Here is a 23412-nt window from a genome sequence, read left to right as displayed (position 1 = left end):
AAACAATTCAAAACTTACTTTCTTCATTGAAAAATCTCCCAGGACAGTCATACCTAGATTCGTTAATTCTGATATTGTTTCCCAGGACCCAACGGGTTTCTGGGTTTAAGATACCCCTCTGATGACCTAAAAGAAGTCAAATTCTGAAATTTATTAAGGAATATATTGCTCCCACTTCCCCTTAAAATAAAACTTTATTGCCTAATAAATAACCAGGCTATATCTAGTTGACTAGTCTAATAAAAATTTACACAATCCAGGGATGGAATGTGTCATATTCGTGCCATTGCTGCAAAACTGTACATTTTTCATGAATTTTGTCTTCCAGGTGAGGGGCTGAGTGTGACACCTCCCTTTGCCCCCTGTTGCTTCAAAACAATCTCAGTGAAACGTTCCTCCTGTGTAGGAATATTTGCGAATAATAGTAATTACTATTCAGAATCAAAATAGCTTTAGCTTAAATTTTTCTGAAATACAAATTTGATCAACACACTCTGTGCCTGGTGGTAAGTTGGGGCATGATCTTGAACGGTGCTCGCCGTCTGAAATATATTTTTTGATAATCAGTTTTGGTTGATAATGGCTGAAACCCTTGATCCATTAGCAATTTTAACGAAATGAGGTCGCATGTAGAATGAAAGGGGTATTTGCGCCCATCCCGCCATCATTTTTGGTTAACATTGGTTAAAACTCTAAAACACACCGTATTATCAATTTTAGCAAGATGAGGTCAATGAGAGGGGTATTTGCGCCCATCCCACAATCAAAAGTGTAAAAATATTACTAAATTACTACTAACATTACGCTGTAGCGCCAACATACCTATGGCTCACACAGCTGCAAACTTCCGCCATCTCAACTTATTTAAAGCTTCCCTCTTTGCTCCCTCCCAAGAAGTCCAAGTTCCCTTTAAATCCATGGTTTCCCAATTTACAAGAGGTTCAATCAATTTTCCTTATCAGAAGAAGAATATCAGGCTCACCATCCAATTCTGGTTTACTACTACAACTTTATTGTTTTAAAAAGTAGAGTTGTGAGTAAGAGTAAAAACCTTAGTGTAAAGAGTGAGGGGTGGAAGAGGAGACAACCCCTTTAATATACTGAATAATTTCTGTTCGTTTGACGTTTTAATGTCGCTGCTTACTTGCAGTTAAAAAATCAGTTTTTTTTTATTTAATCAGCATAAAAAGCCAATATTGTCAGAGTAGCAATTGTTATAAGAATCCAATTTTTTGTTTTGGTGACTATTGGTCCAAGTCACTTTTTACTTTCAGTTTTTTTTTTTACCACAAACTATTTGATAAGATTCTCTTATGACGAAATTTTTTTTGGGCCTTTTCATTTTATTTAGTTCAATAGGACAATGAAAACAAAGAGGGTTAATTTGACAGCTTGGTAGTAAGTTTAAATTTTGTTTTTCTTACGCTATTCTATTTTTATGGCACTTGGTATTTACCAAGTGACATGTAGCGATCGCAAATTCTGTCGGTCTGTCGGTCCCAGTTTTGCTAGTTTAGGCACTTCCATGCCCGATGTTCCCGTTTTCCCGATTCAACCATTTGGGGGGGGGGAGTGGGGGGGGGGGCGGTTAATTCAGAAAAATTAGAATAATAAGGTATTTTTAACTTACGAACGAGTGATTAGATCTTAATAAAAAAAATTATATAGAAGGATATCGTGTCTCAGAGCTCTTATTTTAAATCCCCACCGGATCCAGTGACATTGGGGGAGTTGGAGGGGGAAACCTAAAATCTTGGAAAAGACTTAGAGTGGAGGGATCGGGATGAAACTTGGTGGGAACAATAAGCACAGGTCCTAGATACGTGATTGACATATCGGAACGGAGAAAAACGGAGAATTGAAAGTGAGAAAAATACCGTGCAGCTGAGAATCTTGCTACATCCATGAATCAATAAGTCACTCCACCGGCCAAGCCTTCGTATGCAGTTATCCTCAAGAAGCCCCCCTTAGACCTTAAAAAGCAAGAACCCCGTAAGGCTTATCTGGAGCATATATGTGGAGAAGCTAGTGGGAATATAATCGAGCTTCGTCCCAGTAGAGACGCCTGGAAAGTAGTCACAAAGGATAAAAATGGTGCCGAATCTATTATGTCATGCATAACCGAGAATAGCTCTGAAGTTGAGCCTAAGCTCCAATGCCCTCCTTTTTCGGTATTATCCGTTATGTTCCAGAAGACCTGAACGAAAGTAGCCTATGAGATCTGATTGCCAACTGTTTGAAAGCAACTCAAATCCTAAACACCCGTTCGTTTAAGCTTCTTTTTGAGTATAAAGAGGACCTCGAGTCTTCTATTCGCTTTCCGCCCATCATAGGGTACGAAAGACTCCCCATTAGTATATTAAAACGCTTGCCACCCCAATGCTTCTCTTGCCAGTCATAAGGTCATTTTGCGTCTGGGTGCTCAGGTACCCGAAAATGTTCCAGGTGTGGTGAGGCTGGTAACTCCACAACCAAAGATAATCCTTGTACCAAGGCACTCAAGTGTGCTCTTTGCAACTCCTCCGACTACCCATGCTACAGTTTTAAATGTCCTGTCGCTCAGTCTCTCCTAAAGAATTCAAATGCCGGAAGAAACAATAAAAATGGAATCGTGGAACATCAATGCGAAAGCTCTACCGAAACATCACCTACAGTCTGAACTTTGCTTGCTGTTTGACGTGGTAGGTCTCCAGGAACACTTCTTGTCAAGCGATAGTCGTCAACTTTTGGAGTTTACGTCTTCTCATAATCTGTTTTTCCACCATGCTAAGTCCACTCGCGGTAGGCCAAGTAGGAAATAGCTACTTGGTAATCTAGTTGCTAAGTCTGACAGTTTCCTTTGTGGTTAAAGTTTCGAATGTGCTCATATTCGTAGTTTATTTTCCTGCTAACTACCGTAATGATATATCTGAGAGGAAGTTCTCTCTCACATGTACATCTATTGCCAAGCTAGTATCAAAATATGAAGATGAAGGCCTAAGTTGTCTCTTGTTTGGTGACTTTAACTGTGAACTGTCTGACCCTGAAAACAATAGATCTCAGATCTTACCCCATGCTTGTCCAAATCTTACCTATGTTGAAAATGATCGCGATTTTACGTACATCCATCAACCTGGCTCCGTGTCTCAGTTGGACTTTTTCCATTGTTCTTTTATCATTAAACCCACCTCTAATAGTACGGTTCTTCTTGATTACTCCATATCCGACTACATGCCGATCTGTAATTCTTTTCAAATAAAGCCCTTGCAGCAAACTTCATCCACAAATTCCCCACATACATGATTGTTCAGCCTCAACTGGGAAGCTGCTAACATCCATTCCAACCAGAGTTCATGTGACTATATACTGTCGAAGATCCAAATTCCCTTCGCACTTCTCTGTTTCCCGAACATGACAGTAGACTCGGAAAAAACCATCCTACTAAACATCTACTGTTCTGAGATAACGCATCTGATAACAACATCCATCTGAGGTTACTGAAAGAAGTTGCAAGCATCATTGCTGCACCCCTTACAAACATCTTCCAGTCTTTGCTTGACTCCAGCATTATTCCATCTGATTGGAAAGAGAAACACATGGCTCTCATTTTCAAGAAGGGGGACAAATCCAGAGCAGAGAACTACAGACCAATCAGCTAAATGTCTGCTGTTGCCAAGCTTCTTGAGAGAATCATGAATGATGCAATCCATATGATACTATCTAATAACCAACATGGATTCCATTGCAACAAGTCAGTGGATACCAATCTACTTGAAACTTATAGCATCATCACCAAGCTCCTTGACACTTGACTAATGGTAGATGTCACTTGCGCCGTCTGGCTAGCAAAACATCTTACCACAGTTTAGCTTTATATTTGTGGGCGAAAGCTGTTTTTTCATGGTGAAAATGATATTGACTTATACAGCTTTTTCTGCTCTATTTTTGAGCACTAGAACCACTCTTGTTGAAGCCGTCACTGTGCCAAAAACTGACATAGTAAAGTTGCATATCCTTTCCACTTTTTTGATGCCATCTATCTTAACTACGCCAAGTACATTGCACTTACTACAAGAAGTCACAGATGGCACATCGTCCACCAGTGGAAACAAACCAACACAAAGGAGACTTGGATGCCGGGCAGGGGAAAATGAAAGGAGAAGGCATACAGGGTGCACTATTTCGGTACTAATGACAAACCATGACAATTGTGATTCGCCAAAACAAGTGTTTGAGCAAAACCTGGTGAAAATCAAGATATCCACAACATCTAAAATACCCAGTCTAAAGAGATTTGACCAAACCCCCCTGTGCCACATCCAGGACCTAACCGTCTGTTCTTAAGCCGATCATGTCCCATAGGCCCACCATGCCTAATTTCCTCTTGGCTAACTGTCAATCCCTTTTTAAAAGATGGAAGACTTTGAAGTCCCGCTCCATAGCAGAAACATAGCTGCTGCTACTGTGACAGAAACTTGGAACCTCAATGACACTACAAGACGGATTGCTGGATACAACTCATTTCTAAGTACTCAAAATAGTCGAGGTGACAACAAGCTCAGTGATAGTGTAGGAATCAATGTGAGGAAAGACATTTCGTGTAAACTCCTACCTGAACTCACAAATCCAGATCATGAGGTTATATGGGTAATGTGCAAAATCGCGGGCTTGTCTCGTCGATTTTCATGCGTGATAACGTCATCTGTATATTACCCTGAAAGCACACAAAACAGGCGTGACCTAGTTTTCTACCTCTAAACAGCGATTGATTGTGAAGATTCCCACTCACTTGTCTGGCAGTACCCTCAATCTGATTCATACAAACACTGAGGATCGATAAAACCCAGAATTTTCAGAGCTAAAAGCAGAGAAAAAGCAACTAGTAACTGAAAATTTAGGTAAAATGTTGTTTTGTCAAAATTTCAATAGGTGCACATGTCCAGTCATGTAGGCAAATTTCAAAACCCCCTAGAGGGAGGAGTGGAGGTGGGTACTTTAAAATAACTTCCCATGACCTACTTTAGCCTGTAGACCCATCCCTGAGAGTTTCATTTCCCTAATCTAAACCCTTTCCGAGATAGCAAGTCAATTAACTAGAAGTTTACCCAACTTTTTGCCAAAACTCTATTGAGAATAGACCTGTAAGTAGCCTAGGCAGAATTCAAAGACTTTGAAATCAGAAGAGGGCTAGAATAGTAGTCGTCTCTATAAAATATACGGTCTAAAAGTATAAGATAGACGGTCTCTATTAAAAGTAAAAAGATTTTCAAAAGAAAGGGTGAGCAGGCCATTAAAATATTTATACGAGAAAATCGCAACTGGGTAATAAACAGAGGGTTCGAATTATTACATATACACCACACCTGTAAAAGCATAGAACATGCTTCCACAAGAACAGACATGCAGGAGCTTCCTTGGGCCTTTCAAAACAAAACAAAAAAGATTTAAAGACATGCTTAGTCAAATGGAAAAAAGTTAACAATACTTTTAAAAAATTTAGGGTTACGTTATTTCTTTTAATATTAATTGAGTTGTTTTCTTAATTTTATTAATCTGAATAGGTGAAGTGATTCTACCTCCAGGGAGGAGCAAAATTATCAAGGTAAAAAACACATTGAGGAGTGGTGTGGTTATTTTAAAGAATGAACAGGAGTATCTTTTGCTTATGGGTCCCAACGTAAATTTTGTTGTAGAAGAGTCTATTTTATGTTTGCAAAGTTTTTGTTTATTTTTAAATCAAGCCAAACCGAGACTTGAGAAAAAAAAACTTAGAAAAGGAATTGAGCCGGAAAACCCTTTGTCTGAATTGACAGGGACTTCAAAAAATTCCAATTAGCCAAGATGAAAATGAGTTAATTGACTTATAATATTTCTGAAGAGTCCAAACCAAAGGTCAAAAAATAAGTGACACCTAAAAACGAGTGTAAAACATTTCTACTCCTATTGCCTTGAAAATAAATCTTGAAGTATAGATTCATGAAAGTCAAAAAGAGTCGCATTTATTATTATTATAATTTTGCTTTATCGGCTTGAACCTTACAGGGTGCAACTAACTGGATCATAAGGGCCCCAAGGAAGATAAACAAGAGCTAAGAGCTCATATGGCACTTGTGACGAGGTCGAAAGAACCAACAGCCGAGAACTCACACATGGTAGGAGCTCTAGCAAAATTATAAGAATCAATAGATTGCTTTAAAAGGATGATCAGAGGCTTAATGTCGGTCGGGATTTAAAATAAGAGCTCTGAGTCACGAAGTCCTTCTAAATATGAAATTCATTAAGATCCGATCACCCACTCGTAAGTTAAAAATACCTCAATTTTTTTAATTTTCCTCCCCCTTCAGCCCCCCAGATGGTCGAATCGGGGAAAACGACTTTAACAAGTCTACCTGATTATTTGTATAAACATACATTATTATTTTTTTTTATTATTGATTATTGATATATACAAATGATAAATTTGTATAGTCTAATCTACTAATATTTGTCTACCTGACACGCCTACCAATTTTCATCATCTAGCATGTCCAGAAGCACCAAACTCAACAAAACACTGAACCCCACCACCTAACTCCACCAAAGAGAGCGGATCCAGTCCGGTTACGTCAATCACGTATCTACGACCTTTATAAGCGTTTTCCAGGATTTCCAGTTTCCCCCTCCAGCTCCCCCCAATGGCAAAAGATCTGGTCGGGATTTAAAATAAGAGCTCTAAGACACGAGTTCCTTCTAAATATCAAATTTCATTAAGATCCGGTCACCCGTTCTGAAGTTAAAAATACCTCAATTTTTCTGACTTTTCCCAAATTAACAACCTCCAGCTCCCTCAAAGAGAACGGATCCGTACCAATTATGACAATCTCGTATCTATAACTTGTGTTTATTCTTCCCACTAAGTTTCATCCCGATCTCTCCACTCTAAGGGTTTTCCAAGATTTCCGGTTTCTAAGATTTCTGTTTCCCCCCTCCAGCCCTCTATGTCCCCGGATCCGATTTGAATTGAAAATAGAGCATCTGAGACATGAGATTCTTCTATATATTAAGTTTCATTAAGATCCGATCACTCATTCGTAAGAAATCTCGATTTTCACGTTTTCCAAGAATTTTGGTTTTCCCCCCCAACTCAATGTCACCGGATCTGGTTGAGATTTAAAATGAGAGTTCTAAAACACAAGATCCTTCTAAATATAAAATTTCATTAAGATCTGATCACCCGTTTGTAAGTTACAAATACCTCATTTTTTCTAATTTCTTCGAATCACCCCCCCCCCCCCTCCACTTCCACCAAAGAGAGCGGATCCGGTCCGGTTATGTCAGTCACCTATCTTGGACTTGTGCTTATTCTTTCCACCAAGTATCATCCTGATCTCTCTGCTTTAAGCATTTTCCAAGATTTCCGGTGCCACCCACCCCTCCTGATGAAACTGGATCCGGTCGGGATTTAAAATGAGAGATCTGAGTCTCGAGGTCCTTCTAAATATAAAATTTCATTAAGATACGATCTTTCTTTCGTAAGTCAAAATTACCTCATTTTTTCTAATTTTTTAGTATTAACCATCCCCCCCCAACTCCCCCAAAGAGAACAGATCCATTCCGGTTATGTCAATCCCATATCTAGGACTTGTGCTTATTTTTCCCAACAAGTTTCATCCCAATCCCTCCATTCTAAGCGTTTTCAAAGATTTTAGGTCCCCCCCCACTCCCCCCAATGTCAGCAAATCTGGTCGGGATTTAAAATAAGAGCTCTGAGACATGATATTCTTCCAAACTTCAAATTTCATTAAAATCCGATCACCTTTTCGTAAGTTAAAAATACCTAATTTTTTCTAATTTCCAGAATTAACCCCCCCCCCCCCAACTCCCCCAAACAGAGCAAATCTACATGACACCTAAAAAAAGGGTAATTTTTTTCCTGGCTTGTCTGAAAGCTAAAGCGCATGTAACTTGAACAAAGAAAGCATCAAAGAAGGCAACAAATTTAGAGAAAAAACATAATTGTACCAATTTCTTACAATGCATTACAATGCAAAAGAAATTGAAAACTCATGTTTCTCAAATCAGGTTGAAATACCTTTTGTCTCTGTCATGTGGACAGAGACAAGAAGACATCAATGAAAATAAATAAAAAATTGAAAAATTGACTGTATCAATTTTTGAGGCGAAAAAATCTTAAAAAGCTTGATATTAAAAATCGCTCAAATCATACTGAGCATGCAGACAAGGTCAAGCAGATCTTAATAAGAACAAAAAAGCGCTTATCAGCTTGTGATGCCTTGAAATAGGCATTTTTTTTTCTCTGATTGGCTAGAAAAAAGAACATGTAGAATGAGCCAAGGGGATTGCATTGAAGACAAAAAATTTGAAAGAATTTGGTTGATTAACGGATGCAAGAAATGCTCTTTATCAGTTGGCTTGGACATGCAGATATATTTAAGAGCTGACTCTTAATTTCTGAAAACGAGCATATTTTGTGAGCTTCGGTAAAAGAATTAAAGTTTAAACAATGTATCATATATGGAGCATTAGCTACAACTAAGTAAAAAACAAACACAAACACATAGCCAAAAAGTTTAAAATATGTTTTATATTAATAGTCATAATCACTAATCCTTCTTATTTGTTTCATTTGGTTTTTATGTTCCAAAAGTACCAGCAACATAAATATATGTTGTTCTCAGTAAACCACAAGTAACATTGTAACGTTAAAAACTGGGTTAGAGGGGCCCTTGTCATTCAGGATATCTTTGATTCTCCTAAAACAATAGCCCAGTCTTTACTCGTAATTTAGAAACAAATCAATTTTTTTTCTACAATCAAAAAGTATGTCTCTTTTTTTAATATATGTATATTCCATATCACACTCATTACTGATATCTTATATGAATTGTGACATTGCCACTCATAATTATTCACATTTCTACCTTGTATTAGGTCTTGTTTTATATAAAATGTAAAATGTTGTGTTTTAAATACAGCACAACTAGCATTTGAACATTGAAAGTGGGTGCTGAGAAAAACAGACACTTTTTGTTGAGGATAATTTTTCTTGTTTTAATTTACAAAAAAAAATACTTTATTTCCCATATTTATCGTCAAAAACCAATTCTTTTTTTTTAACATAAATATATATTCCATATCACAATCAATACAAACTGTTGAACTTTTATTTTACTGCTCAGAATCATCTCCTTTTTTCTATTTACTATTTGCCCTATGATGCCATTTAAAGTGTTCTGTCTTAAATTTTGTGTCTATAATTCATATTTATTAGCAGTCAAACTCATAAAATTGCTTTTCTCAGACTTTGCTTTTCTTTTGCTTTACATTTCTCAAGATAAGCGTTCTTGCAATACCACAGCTAGTCCACTCTTCTGTTTTAAACAACGTTCAGGTTACATAATAGATGTTGTAACATAAATGTTATGCATAAAATCTAGGTATGCAGTATTTGCTCTTTATCTGATATAAAAATTGATTTATGGTTGGTGTTCTGAAACTTTCAGAAACACTTTTTTGCTCATGTATAGATTATTCATGCAATGCTGAAAACTTTAGCTTATTTCAAGCAGAATTTAGCCATTCTAAAAATGAAAAGAAAGAAAAAGTGAATTTTCTGGCAGGGCGTTTGGGTCAATCTTACAAATGAAAAATCTTCCATCACACAGGTATGTATGATCTACATCTAATCTTTGTCAGAGCCTTTTACTCTCGATTTTCAAGAGACATCTCTTTTTTTTAACTAAGTTTGGCAAATAAAAAAGATTTCTGTTTACCAGAAAGAGCATCTAAAGGTGGTGCAGGAGCTTGTGGCTTTGATGCAGCCTTTGATGCACCAGGGGTCCACTTAACTGGATCACCAACTCTTCGGCCAACCTCTAATCCTCGCTTCAAAATCTCCAAATCCCGCAAGACCACAGTTCGTTTTTCTTCCTTTCCTTGCTTGTTTATTGTTTTTACTATTGGATTATTAACACGCACAATAGAGTAATCCTCAAGCTGTCGGCTTGTTACTAGGCCATTCAGCTGGGTAGCTAACATGGCGTAACCATATGAATATGTCCCATCACTTATGAGAGCTTGATACCTGAAATATTCCCATGTTAAGTAAAAAAGAGAAAAATTTGAAAAGTTTAAAAAAAGTTTAGTTGACAATAAGTACAGAGAGTTGTTTGTCTTCTTTTTGTTATTTGTGGTGTGGTGAAGGGATAATAAATGATTTACCTAGCAGAGAAGTTGGAAATGACAAAAAGGCTGTTCAAGCCATATCTTTGCAGTCTTTCTTTATGACAGGGAGTCAGGATGGGGGTGATGGGGGGTCCTTTTGGACTGAACTTAGAATTCTTCTCCCCCCTCCCCCCCCCAAAAAAAAAAACAAATACAGGTATAGACCATAGTTGACTCTTATTTTCTAATTTAGTAATATTGAGCAGAACAGTGAAGTTCGATCCTCAAAAATGAAAAGCCTAAAGAGAGCTAACATCCCATAGACCATAATAAGAACACTTGGCCTAGGCAAAGATATGACAAAATGAACTAAGAAAACAATAGCTATAAATGAAAGTTTCTGTCATAATGAGATTCATGTTGCTGTTTTCTATTTTTTTTTTTTTACAACGCACCCACTCAGGTCTTCCATCATCTTTTTTTCCTTTATTAAGGTTTTATGCACCTTTCAACAATAACTATCTACCTGTATCCATCTTCTTATTTCACACTGTTTTTTGAAGTTTACTATGATGGAGCTGTCTTCCTACTCCATGCAAAACAAACCAATTGCGTTTCCATGAAGCCTACAGAATTTTATAAGAAATCACCCTAAATTTCACTTTTATTATTTATCAATTTGGCTGTTCAACTTTTTAGGAAAAAAAAACTCTCTAAGGACAGAGGCACGTCCTCTTTTTATTTTTATTTGCCCTATTTCTGTAAGACATGTTTAATGTGTTTTGATTTAGTTCAGCATCCTCTGACCACTCCCTAAAAATGTCATCTTAATACCCTTAGCTTTAGTAGTAGTAGCAATACTAGCATGCAAATATTGCCTTTTGGTTAGTTCAAAACCCCACTTGACTAACCCCTGAAGTTTCAACTTCATACCCCAAACTGTTCAGGAACAGTTTGGAGTTTAGGACTAAAGTATTGGTGGAATACCTCTTTAATGACAAAATTGTTCCTGAAATTTTGGCCTTACTTAACTTTAGCAACAGTAGAAGTAGTAAGAGCAATACACAAATATTACCTAGGCTTTGTTCAATATCCCTCATGATAAGCCCAGTAAGTTTCAACTTCATGCTCCAAGCTATTCCTAAGATATTGCCAAAAATAAATCAGTTCAAAATAGGGATGAAACCTTTTTATTGACAGTGAACAGATATAAATTAGTCAACTGGATATTTCGAACACATATACAGTGTTCATCATCAGCAGTAAAACTAAAAGACATGAATAAAACACTGTATATGTGTTCGAAATATCCAGTTAAATAATTTTATATCTATTCACTGTCAATAAAAAGGTTTCATCCCTATTTTGAACTGTTTTACTTTCGTCATGGAAAGGCAGTGTGGTCTTCGAAGTTATATTGCCAGTTTGCCGTTTTGATTACGTGCATGCACACAGTGTGTTTTGATCCAGTTCAACTTCCCCTTAATATCCCCTTAAATTTCTATCTTCACATCTTTAGAAGCAGAAGTTACATTAGTAGTAGTAAAACTAGTACACACGTACCTTGCTTTACAGACAAGATACATTCCATGAAACTTGGCTGCCGAGCCGAAAAAGAAAAATTGAGTAAAGAAAAAACGGGTTTAATTTCTATAAAGCGGTGAACAAAAAAAGTATATAAACTAAACTTTAACTAAAAAATAAAAATACCCCGAATATTTCGGCCCCACGCCCGGGAGCCTTCCTCAACGGGAAATTTTTTTTTTAATTACAAACTGACAATTTAAGACTTTTAAGACATCATAAAAAAAATACCATGACAAATAAAATACCATATAAAAAAATATAAGCAATAAAATAAATAAGAACAACTCAAATTACAAAACAAAACTCCAGCACTGACGGTAATAACTTTAGAATAAAACTAAAGCAACTGTATATAATGAAACTTTCTTCAGCCACATTTGGTGTATAAATGGGGATCTATTAAAAATGAAAATTATAAATACTTGCAACAAAACAAAAGCAGGTCACCCAACCCCAAATCCAATCAAAATCTTACAGGTTAATGAAACAAAGTTATGAATTATAAATTGAATGGATTTTTTCATTTGCTATTTTAGCTGCAGTCTGTTGACTTCTTAAAGCATTGACCTTGCTTTGACTTTCGTTTGTAAGGTTATTACTTGTTTCAGGACAATTATGCAAATCAGTACTCGTTGAAGTTTTTGACTGGTCTTTAATTAAACTGTTATAAATTGAATTTATCTTAAAATCCCCTTCATCTCTATTAATACTAATACCCCATAGATAATCTTTTTTATTTCTATAATTTCTCTGAAACTTTGTAAAAGTCCTACAGACATATCAACAATTTTTGTCTGATCAAATAAAATATTGTGATGAGGAAAATTATATACGTGCTGCTATAGCGGATTCAAATGTTTCAGGTTTTTTATTCTGTCTTAGCGAGCAATCTATTGCATTTTTGTGTTGCTGTAGCCTATTTTGTAAATTCTGCTGTGGTCTACCTACATAAAATCTACCACAAGAGCATGGAATTTTGTATGCCCCCTGTTGTATATTTCTTAGAACTTTTATCTTTTCCATTATTTAGCCATGAACTTATATTTTGTCTTGATTTAAAAGCTGTTTTTTATTTTATTTTTTTAATTAATTTCTGTGACAACATTGGGATATAAGGCAAAGTTATGTAATTTGTTTTTTGATTTGATCAATTTTCTTCTAATATTATAGGTTCCAGTAACTATTTTTTTCCTTTTTTCAATTATTTGAGAAATCATATTTTCTACTAGAATATCCTTAATAAAAATTAATTCACTACTTATATATTCTGGTGAAGCTAATTTTAACACTTTATCAACTAAAGAAATAACTACCCCCTTTTTACTCGGATCAGGTGGTCATGCAATATTATTCATCTTGCCTTCTTGTCTATTTTGTTCTTCAGTGATTTATAACAGCCAGTGTTTGTGTTTATTCCTAGAGAAACTTTAGCACTACATTTGATGTCAGGATCACTTTCAAGGAAGATGTTTATTCGTTGTTTGAAATAAGAAAAATAGTCCAGTCAATTTTTTGATGTTGATCATTCAAAACGCATTTTATTTGAATAAAAAATACAGTTACATCTGTACATAGAATAATAACAGACTCCAAAAACCAGAAACAATCTATGAACAAAAATCAAACAGCTTCATGTTACATAATTCATGCAAATCAATTCAATTTATTTCTGACCCGTCAACAAAACAAAACAAATTATTCATGCATAAATAATTTTTTTTAATAGCCTTAAAATGAACAAATGGTAACCTGCAGATGATTGTTGTTATCATTTTTTCCTGGTAAGGATGGACCTGGCTTACAAAAATTGTCCAACGTTGTTTGTTTTGCCTTGTTGTCTATTTTGTTCTTCAGTGATTTATAGCAGCCAATGGATGAGTTAATTCCTTGAGAAACTTTAGCACTATGCCTCTTCATCAAATGCTAGTTCAGCTTGCAATAGAATGAGTTCCTCATACAAAAGGGGTTCCCAATCAGCTTTATCCAGATCAGGCATATGGCATTCATGTAAACCTTCCAAAAAAGCTTGCATCAAGATTGTGCTTGCACAAAATTGGTGAGATGTAGATATATTGATATACTTTTTTTTCATTATAGCAAAACATATTAGGCCATAAAAGTGTGCTCCAGTGCAGTCTGTTGTTCTGCATGTGGGAGCCACTTGCTTGTCTGTCTGTGTCCAGACTATTTGAATGGTCTGGTTATGGTTTAACCATGTTCCACCAGTCCTTTCACTGATTTCCCTGGCACCTCTTCCATGAACCAAGAGACTTGAAGGATTGGGGGAGGGGCTATAAGGATTTGGCAAGACAGGTACTCTGTTGACTTCCACAAGACATGTCCCAACCATTTCAGTTGGGTATCATTTGATTTTGAGGGATCATTCTCTTGATATCATGCATTCGTCACATATCCAACCTTGATATGTGGTCATGCAGATATATCCTTAGAATATTTTGCAGACAGGTATGCTTAAACACCTTCAATGCATTTTCATGCAGTTGTTTCACCAGCCAAGTTTTGGATCCATAGAGAAGGATGCTCTGAACCAAAGTCAAGTAGATTTGGAATAGGTGTGTTCACCAATTTTGCACTTGTTCCACAAATTTCCTGGGGGGGGGACAAAGACCATCTGTGCTTATTGTAATCACTGTTGGATATTAGGATCTGTAGATGCATCAATACAAAGCTAGAAGCCAAGATATTTGAAGTTGTCAATCTGATCCAACAGTAGTTGGTTCACAATTAGCAAAAAAGGCAATATGGCATATTCCAATAAACTTCGTCTTCCCTGTGCTGACTTTCAAGCCAGTGAAATATGCCCATGTCACCATGTCATTGAGCATAGTTTGGGCTTTTTCTGGACCTAAGAGGATTCCAACATCATAAGCATAATCGAGGTTTTATAGTAAAAGATTATGTCCAATCCAAATTCCAGAAGGAGAGGATATGGTATTCCCAAGCACCCACTCAACACAGTAGTTGAACAGTCAGAGACAGGATGTAGCCTTTTTTACTCCAAACTCAACCAAAAATTCCTTGGCCTTGTCTCCATATAAACTTAAACTTGACTCAATGATTCCTCATAGTATACCTTAAGTGTTTCTAAAAATTTCAAGGCTATTCTACCATTCTCTTGAATGTTCAAAAGTTTTTGGCAAGTGATTGAGTTGAAGATGGCAATTGAGTTGAACAATGGTTTATACATATTGTTAGTAAATTGCTAGTAAGAAAAGAAATATCAGAATCAGAGGCAAGCTGTATCATTCAAACTGCTGGATAATGAGGTAGTGCAAAAATATTGTCAATAAAGGAGCCAGTTTGGTTTTCACAATCTCATTTCTCCCTTACCCCTTGAAGCAGTTAATGAGAATAATCCCAAATATTTTTACCACAGTGTCAGTTAGACTTATTACACTGTAAATTTTGCCCTGAGTTTTATCAGCCGTCTTATAAAATGGGAGAGTAGTTATATATTCCAATCCTTGGGGAAGTATTATTCATCTACACTTCTTCAAGTATATTATAGAGCTCTTCAGCAGATATCCTAGGGCATTATTTGTAAGACCAGTTTTGCTCAGGACTGTGTAGTACTTTAAGTCTTTACAGATTAACCAAAAAATAATTTTTTCGGTTTTCCGAAAAAATAGGTCTTGTAATACTCAGCTTCTTGAGGTTACTTTGGATTTTCAACGTTTTGCCGATTTAGCTATACCCTTTGACTGCATTTACATCGACTTCTCGAAGGCATTCGACAAAGTCTCGATACCCACCCTTCTTAAAAAATGTGCAGCTTATAAATTGGGTAAAAAAACAATTGCATTTATTGCTGATTATCTAAATGGGCGAAATCAGCAGGTTGTTGTTGGTGAAGCTATGTCATCCTCAATTGATGTGTTAAGTGGAGTCCCCCAGGGTAGCTGCCTGGGTCCAATTTTATTTTGTTTATTTATTAATGATCTGCCTTCCTCTGTTCAGCATTCTACTGTCAAGATGTTCGCGGATGATGTAAAACTTTATCTACCAGTACGAGACCAAAACGATGTGCAACTTTTACAGGAGGATCTTGACTCTCTAACTTATTGGTGCAAATCTAATTCCATGTTCATAAACCCTTCTAAGTGTGTTGTTCTACACTATGCTCGTAAACTCCCACCTGTGCATACTTACCAGCTGTTTGGCATAAAAATCCCTTCAAACGAAATAGTGCGTGACCTTGGTGTTTACTTTGATACCCAATTGAAATTTGGTAAGATTGTTTCGGAAATTGTAAAGAATGCGAATTATCGTCTATAAGGAGAAGCTTTAGTAGGTTCAACCTTCGTAATTTCTTATTATTATACAAATCAATGGTCCGCCCTCTTCTTGAGTATAATACTTCTGTTTGGTTTCCATTAAGTCTAACAGATGAGCATAGGATAGAAAAGGTTCAGAGAAGGGCCACTAGATTGGTCCCATACCTTCAGCGCCTTTCTTATCTGCAGACTTTCTAGGCTTCAACTCCCGTCGTTGAAGTTTCGTAGACGTCACAATGACCTTGTAAATGTGTTTTGTATAATTAAAGGAGTGGATGATGTCAATCCAAATTTATTTTTTAAATTTAGCCATTATCACTCTACTCGTCAGCATGATTATAAATTATATCCCCCAAAACCACTGAAAAAAATTGGTCAATTATCTTTTGTTAGTAGAGTTGCCGGACCATGGAATGGTTTGCCTTTGGAGGTTGTCGAGGCAGAGAGTGTTCGAAATTTTAAGAGTGCATTAGTAAATACGCCTTTTTATTTAGACGCTTTTGTTGTGTAGTGTCGTTTTATTTAGAAGTTTTTGCTGTTTAATTTGTCGTTGCCAATTTACTTTAGATTAGTATTATGATTTTGTGTTTTTGCGACAAGCATTAATGCTTACCGCTATTGTAATAATAAATAAATAAATAAAAAACAAAATGTAGCCATCTATAATATTTACAATTTTTTTTGGAATAGCACTACTCTTTTCTTGCTGGTAGTTGATCAGGTTTGCAATCAGATCACTCATAAAATCACCAAAATATAAAAAATATAAATCAATAAACAAACAATAATACAGATGAACCTAAAATCTGACTACTACCTTCTTGAGTAGTACAAAAGGTGTAGTTCGGAATGAGATATGTCTCTAGAAAAAGTTTAAGGAAGTTTTTCTCATAAAATCTGAGGTGTCCTACATCAACCAAACCACACATGAAATAACAAAGAAGGGAATTGCCCTTGAAAACATTTGTTGAATTTGCATGGTTCTTAGCCATTTTGGTTCCTGCAATTGAGTCTAGTTGTTATCCATGAATCTCCTGTCTTCTCCCATTAGGGCAGCAAGAAACAACTTGAATATTCTAGTGCAAACTCCAGGCCATATGAGCACAAACTTATTTTATGGGAGGTTTTGTGTCATTCAGGGGAAATATGAGCAAAATGCAATCTTGCTTGCAGACTGTCTCCTGAAAACTAGAATAACAACACCAATTTATTCTTAATCAAGCATTTATTGACCTTTCCATTAAGTTTTTGGAGTAACCCTGCATTCTAATATTACTAGACAAGATAAAAAATTACAAGGGCAACCCCATGATCCAGAAGAGTTTACTGTAAAATAACAATAAAAAAAAAAGTTCTATTGAAAATATAGTTGAGTTGGCAAAATTGAGCAGACTATAGGCTATATTCAATCATGAGGGGAATAGTGTTGTAAAATTCAGCAGCACACTTTTCTGAGTCACAGAAGAAAGTATTTATGATTGCCATTGGGTAGTAAGCATTTATTAAAAAGGAACAGCATTAATTAAGGAAAGATTCCTTAATAGGGTCGAAAAAAATTTGCCACAGAGAAAAACAAGAGCTAATAGCTCATATTGCACTTGTGACAAGGTCAGAAGAGCCAAGAGCTCACATGGTATGAGCTCTAGCAAAATTCTAAGAATCAATAGATTGCTTTAAAAGGAAAATCAGAGGCTTAATGCCGACTTGGATTTAAAATAAGAGCTCTGAGTCACAAGGTCCTTCTAAATATCAAAATTCATTAAGATACAATCACCCACTCTAGGTTAAAAATTCCTTAATTTTTCCTCCCCCTTCAGCCCACCAGATGGTCAAATCAGGGAAAACGACTTTACCAAGTCAATTTGTGCAGCCCCCTGACACGCCTACCAATTTTTATCATCCTACCAAGTCCAGAAACACCATAATCACCAAAGCACGAACCCTACCACCTAACTCCCCCAAAGAGAGCAGATCCAGTCTGGCTAAATCAATCATGTATCAACAACATTTATAAGCGTTTTCCAAGATTTCCGGTTTCCCCCTTCAACTCCCCCCAATGTCTACCAGACCAGAAACAATCTGGTCGTGATTTGAAATAAGAAATCTGAGACATGAGTTCCTTCTAAATATTCATTAAAAGACCTCTGAGTCATGATATCCTTCTAAACATCAAATTTCATTAAGATCCAATCACTCCTTCATAAATTAAAAATACCTAATTTTTTTAATTCTTCAGAATTAACCCTCCTCCCCCCAACTCCCACGAAGAGAGCGGATCCGTTCCACTTATGTCAATCACGTAGCTAGGACTATCCCTCCACTCTAAGCGTTTTCCAAGATTTTAGGTTCCCCCTCCCAACTCCCCCCAATGTCACTGGATCCGGTCAGGATTTAAAATAAGAACTAAGAGACACAATATCCTTCTAAACATCAAATTTCATCAAGATCCAATCACTCCTTCATAAGTTAAAAATACCTCATTTTTTATTTTTTACAATTAAACCCTCCCCCCCCCCCTACTCCCCCAAAGAGAGCGGATCTGTTCCGGTTATTTCAATCATGTATCTAGGACTAATGATTATTTTTACCACCAAGTTTCATCCTGATCCCTCCACTAAGCATTTTCCAAGATTTTAAGTTCCCCTTCAGAACTCCCCCCAATGTCACTGGATCCGGTCTGTAAGTTAAAAATACCTCATTTTTTATAATTTTTAAGAATTAACCATCGCCCCCCAACTCTCCCAAAGAGAGCGAATCCATTCTGGTTATGTCAATCATGTATCTAGGGCTTGTGCTTATTTTACACACCAAGTTTTGTCCCAATCCTCCACTCTAAGCATTTTCCAAGATTTTAGGTTCCCCCTTGATTCCCCCCAATGTCACTGGATCCAGTCAGGATTTAAGATAAGAGCCCTGAGACATTATATCCTTCAAAACTTCAAATTTCATTAAGATCCGATCACTCCTTTTGAAGTTAGAAATACCTCATTTTTTTTTATTTTTCATAAATAACCCCCCCCCCCCCAACTCCCCTAAACAGCGCAGATCCATTCCGGTTATGTCAATCATGTATCTAGGACATCTGCTTATTTTTCCCACCAAGTTTCATCCTGATCCCTCCATTCTAAACATTTTCCAAGATTTTAGGTCCCCCCCCCCTCCAAATCCCCACAATGTCACCAGATCTGGTCGGGATTTAAATTTAGAACTCTGAGACACAATATCCTTCCAAAAATCAAATTTCATTAAGATCCCATCACCTAGTCCTAAGTCAAAATACTTCATTTTTTTCTGAATTAACCAACCCCCCACTCTCCCCAGATAGTCAAATCAGGAAAACAACTATTTCTAATTTAATCTGGTCTGGTCCCTGATACACCTGCCAAATTTAATTGTCCTGGAAGTGCCTAAAGCGTCCTGGAAGCTTACCTGGAAGTGCCTAAAGTTGCAAAACCAGGGAAGACCAACAAAATTTGCAATTACTATATGTCACTTGGTTAATACCAAGTGCCATAAAAATTGTAGCCTATGACTGAAGTGCATAAAAAGATATGATCAATGTGCAGAGTAGGGAGGGGGGCTCAAGAAGGATCCATGCTAAAACAAAAGAGGCATTTTCAGATTGCAATTTGGTGCTCTTTTTATGGTTGAAAGTGCTTTTAGTAAAATTCCATTTTAGGGACTTTAAACTACCAGAGGCAATACTATAGCACTGCCATGAAGACCATAAGGCTTCAATATTTTATTATTTATTTTCTCTTTTTACCCAGAGGCACTTCATATGAAAGGGTTGGTTGTATAAACTTTGGAGTGGGCTCATTTGATTGGAAATAACAAGTTCTGGTACCCACTATAAGAGTAAAAAATGACCAGAGGGCAACTAACCCCCATCCCACAGCCTTCCTTCCCTAAATAGATCCAAAAAATCTGAGATAGTCATTTTGTAAAAACAATAGTTCAAAAATCAGATAAAAAACCCAGGTTCAACACAAATCCCCAGGCACAGGGGCAGGCATTGAAAGTTATGCCTGTCTAAACTTTGGAGGGCTCAATTGATTGGAACCAGGGCAAGTGTTTTAAGTTATGCACTGGAGGCATATAAGGTTTTTATGTAAGGAGTGGTTGAATAAACTTCAAAGATGGCTCATATGATTGGAAATTGAAAATTCTAGTTTTCAAAAGTTATTGTGTTATTATATTAGTTATTATGAGTCAAAAGAGATCAGAGGGCATCTACCCTCCACCCCCTAAAAACACACACAAGTACACCCTTGGTTCCCCAAATGCATCCAATCAAGTTTGAGATTGTCAGTTTGTTTGAAATAGTCTAATGATTAGATAACAAAAACTTTTGGGTCAACATACTCCCTCCCCAGAACCTGGGGGAAGGGTTGTAACTTCTGCTTTGGGGGCTTTATGGATTGAAGTGGAAGTGGTAAATGTAAAGACATGCCTAAAAAAGTTGTCACTGGGACCTGATGATGCACATCCCACATAACCCCTATATGCATGGGTGGTAGCAAAGAGGAGAGATGCAATTACTAGCCAATCAGTACAACCTCTGCAGTTGGGAATCTACTAGAAGCAATTGTTAACACTACAATCCACAAAGACTTGACAACCAATAAATTATCAGGACCAGCAGTTCCAAGTTAATAATCATACAACTGGATTTGGCAAAGACATTTGACAAAATCTGTCATCAGGAAATCCTTGGATTGCTCCAAGCTGCAATTTAAGGTAATTAAAGACTTCATATAAAGCTCTAAGCAACTGAGGCAAATGAGGATGTGGTTGACAGGGTGTGCAATGCCTAACATATAGGAAATTAATAGTTACAATATTTGGTGAGGATGGATGGACATTTTCCTCATTGGCTCTTGTTAGAAATGGTGTACCCTGGTGCACTGTATTGGGTCTGACTCAATCTCTAAGCTGATGACTCAAAAACTTATCAATCATGCAGACATAGTGGAAAATACTCAGTCAACCTGACTGGACTTCAATGCATTCACTCACTGGACTAATATTTGGAAGCTTGAATTAAATGCATCAAAATGCAAGACTTTCCTTAAGGAGAATCATGCAAGACAAGACTAGAAACTGACTTTAGTATTTGAAAGGAGCAAAAAAACAGGCCTTAAGTTATGTAATCACTTTCTTCAAATCTGAATTTTTGAAAAATACTAAATTTCACTGGTTTTTTTTCTTTTCATTTTGATAGTCAACCAGTGGTGTAATTTTGCTGAAATCCTGGGAGGAGGGGAAAAGCTAGAGCCAATTTTCCCAAATAAAGGGAAAATGACACTGAAAAATGAGCTATACAGTATCACAAACGCAAAGATACACTAAAGAAACTGACCCATTTCTGCATATGCTTGAAATATGTATATACAACTTAGATTTGACAACATAAAAAAACACTGAATTTCAGCTGGGGGGGGGGCAAATATCATTTTTGAGATTCTAAGCCCTTAATCATCTTTGAGGGTCTGTAAAGGGCTTAAAGTTGAAATGGAAATGAAGGTAAAATTTTAGTTCAGCTACTTTTTGCTATCTTAGAAAGGGGCTAGGGTAGGACAACTTTCAGTAATGAATCTAGGGCCAAGAATATACTCAGGGAAGGTATTGCAAACCTTCTATGTTAACCCTCTTCTGATTTCTAAGTCTTAGAAATTTGCCTACTTGACAGGCTGACCTACTTCACCTATTGAAATTTTGAAAAAACAACATTTACCTTAATTTTTGGTTATCAGCTTCTTTATCTCTGGTTTTAGCTCTGAAAATACAATTCCTGTTGTTTCAGTAGAATTTTAAGCCATATCAATGGTTTTTAAAAAGTTTACAAAGCATATTTGCAGATCTGTGAAACCTCATAAATTAGGATTGAGCAAAGTTGTGAAGCTGAAAACAATTTTTCATACTTTATTTAGACAGGAGACCACTTGATGCCTTTTTTTGTTCTTTACAAATATAATAATTGCTTCTGCCGCAAATTAAAATCTAAGCACTTTTTGACCTAACCTTATTATGAATAATTTTAGCATTGAGAAAATGTAGCATTATTACCTTAAACTGCAGCTTGGAGCAATATAAGGATTTTCTAGCCTTGTGATGCTAGTGATTATCCTTGTGATTATTTTGTTGAAAATGAGTGATAACTTATACTTTAATTGAAAATTTGTCATTTTTTAAGAGCTCAAAAAGTGCTTAAATTTGAATTTGTGGCAGATGTAAATATTATCTTTGTAAAGAACATAAAAAAGGCATCAAGTTGTATGTTCACTTTATAGGTAAGTCAACTATATAAACTGCAAAAATTTTACCTAGGGTTGGGTATTGAACAGTCACTAAGTCACTTTGAGGCAAATGTTTAGTTTCATCACAAGCTGTCTGAACTGGGAACTATGCTGCAAAGCAGCATAGATCCCAGTTCCTGTTGCACTACTGACTGAGTAGGCTACTATATACTATAGTACTTAGAAATGCTAATTCTAGGGGTGCATCCATTTCTGGTTGACCCTCCTCCTCCATGGGGAAAACTAAAATGTGTAAAGTGGGCTTGCTTACAGGTAACATTACCTATAGAGCAAAGTGTATTAGTTCTTGAGCCCTGCAGGCAGCAGGGCAAGGTCTGTATTCTATATTTATTTAACAAACCTTGTTCAAGGTTTTTTTTATCACTCTTTGTTGAATAAATATGTGAGGCCCACTCTGTACAATTGCAAAAAAAAAATTTAACTTGCATGTCCCCCTTCTATCTAGCTGAGGAGCAGAAAAACTCAAATATAGGCTACCAAATGGACTATTTCCTTTCCTGTTGAAGCAGCATTAATGTTGTGAAATAGCCAGTTAGCATTTGTTGAATAAGACTAATAGGAAATTAAAAGCCCATACCCAGCTGTGTATCTATCCGTCAAGGGGAGGGTGACAAGAAGAAGCAGCACAGCCTAGCCTACTAGGCCAAAAGAAATATTTTTTGTCATACTTACCTTTCAGCTCCTGTTACACTACCAACTTTCTTGGTGGACAAAATTTGCAGAATAACAGCAGTTAGCTGTTTTCCCTCCATTAGGTCTTTGACAGCATTTGCTGTTAATTGAAGCTTTAGCATTTTCAATACTTTTGACAGCAAATTCAAAAACTTTCTAACATGCTGGTTTAGCCGCGTTCAATGAATCTGAAGAAGTGTCTGCTAATCTCGTATAATTAGATGGCAGTCACCAGGAGTAGAAAATATTACTGAAGGATGATGGAGGAGCTATTTTTGCAGATGACAATACTGCGTTTGTCATGGCGCGTGACACCTACCATATAAAGACCCTAATAACCCAGGTCATTGCAAAATTAGAAAAATGGTCCAAAGAAGCTGACTTAAAGTTTTCTG

General features: G+C 36.5%; 1 protein-coding gene across 1 annotated transcript; it reads right to left on the bottom strand.

The window, feature by feature from the left end:
• Positions 1 to 4784: 4784 nt before the first annotated feature.
• LOC136037538 (replication protein A 70 kDa DNA-binding subunit-like) lies at positions 4785 to 23189 on the bottom strand. Its single transcript, XM_065720260.1, has 3 exons — positions 23018 to 23189; positions 9753 to 10063; positions 4785 to 4837 (listed from the first exon to the last, which is right to left on the bottom strand). The coding sequence occupies exons 1-3, from the start codon at positions 23137 to 23139 to the stop codon at positions 4785 to 4787; spliced, it is 486 nt and encodes a 161-aa protein (XP_065576332.1). The 5' UTR covers positions 23140 to 23189.
• Positions 23190 to 23412: the final 223 nt, after the last annotated feature.

This window comes from Artemia franciscana, chromosome 17 (assembly GCF_032884065.1).
Source record: "Artemia franciscana chromosome 17, ASM3288406v1, whole genome shotgun sequence".
Taxonomy (NCBI): Eukaryota; Metazoa; Arthropoda; class Branchiopoda; order Anostraca; family Artemiidae; genus Artemia; species Artemia franciscana.
Note: the sequence above shows the minus strand (reverse complement) of the source record. Positions and strands in the feature narration are given on the sequence as shown.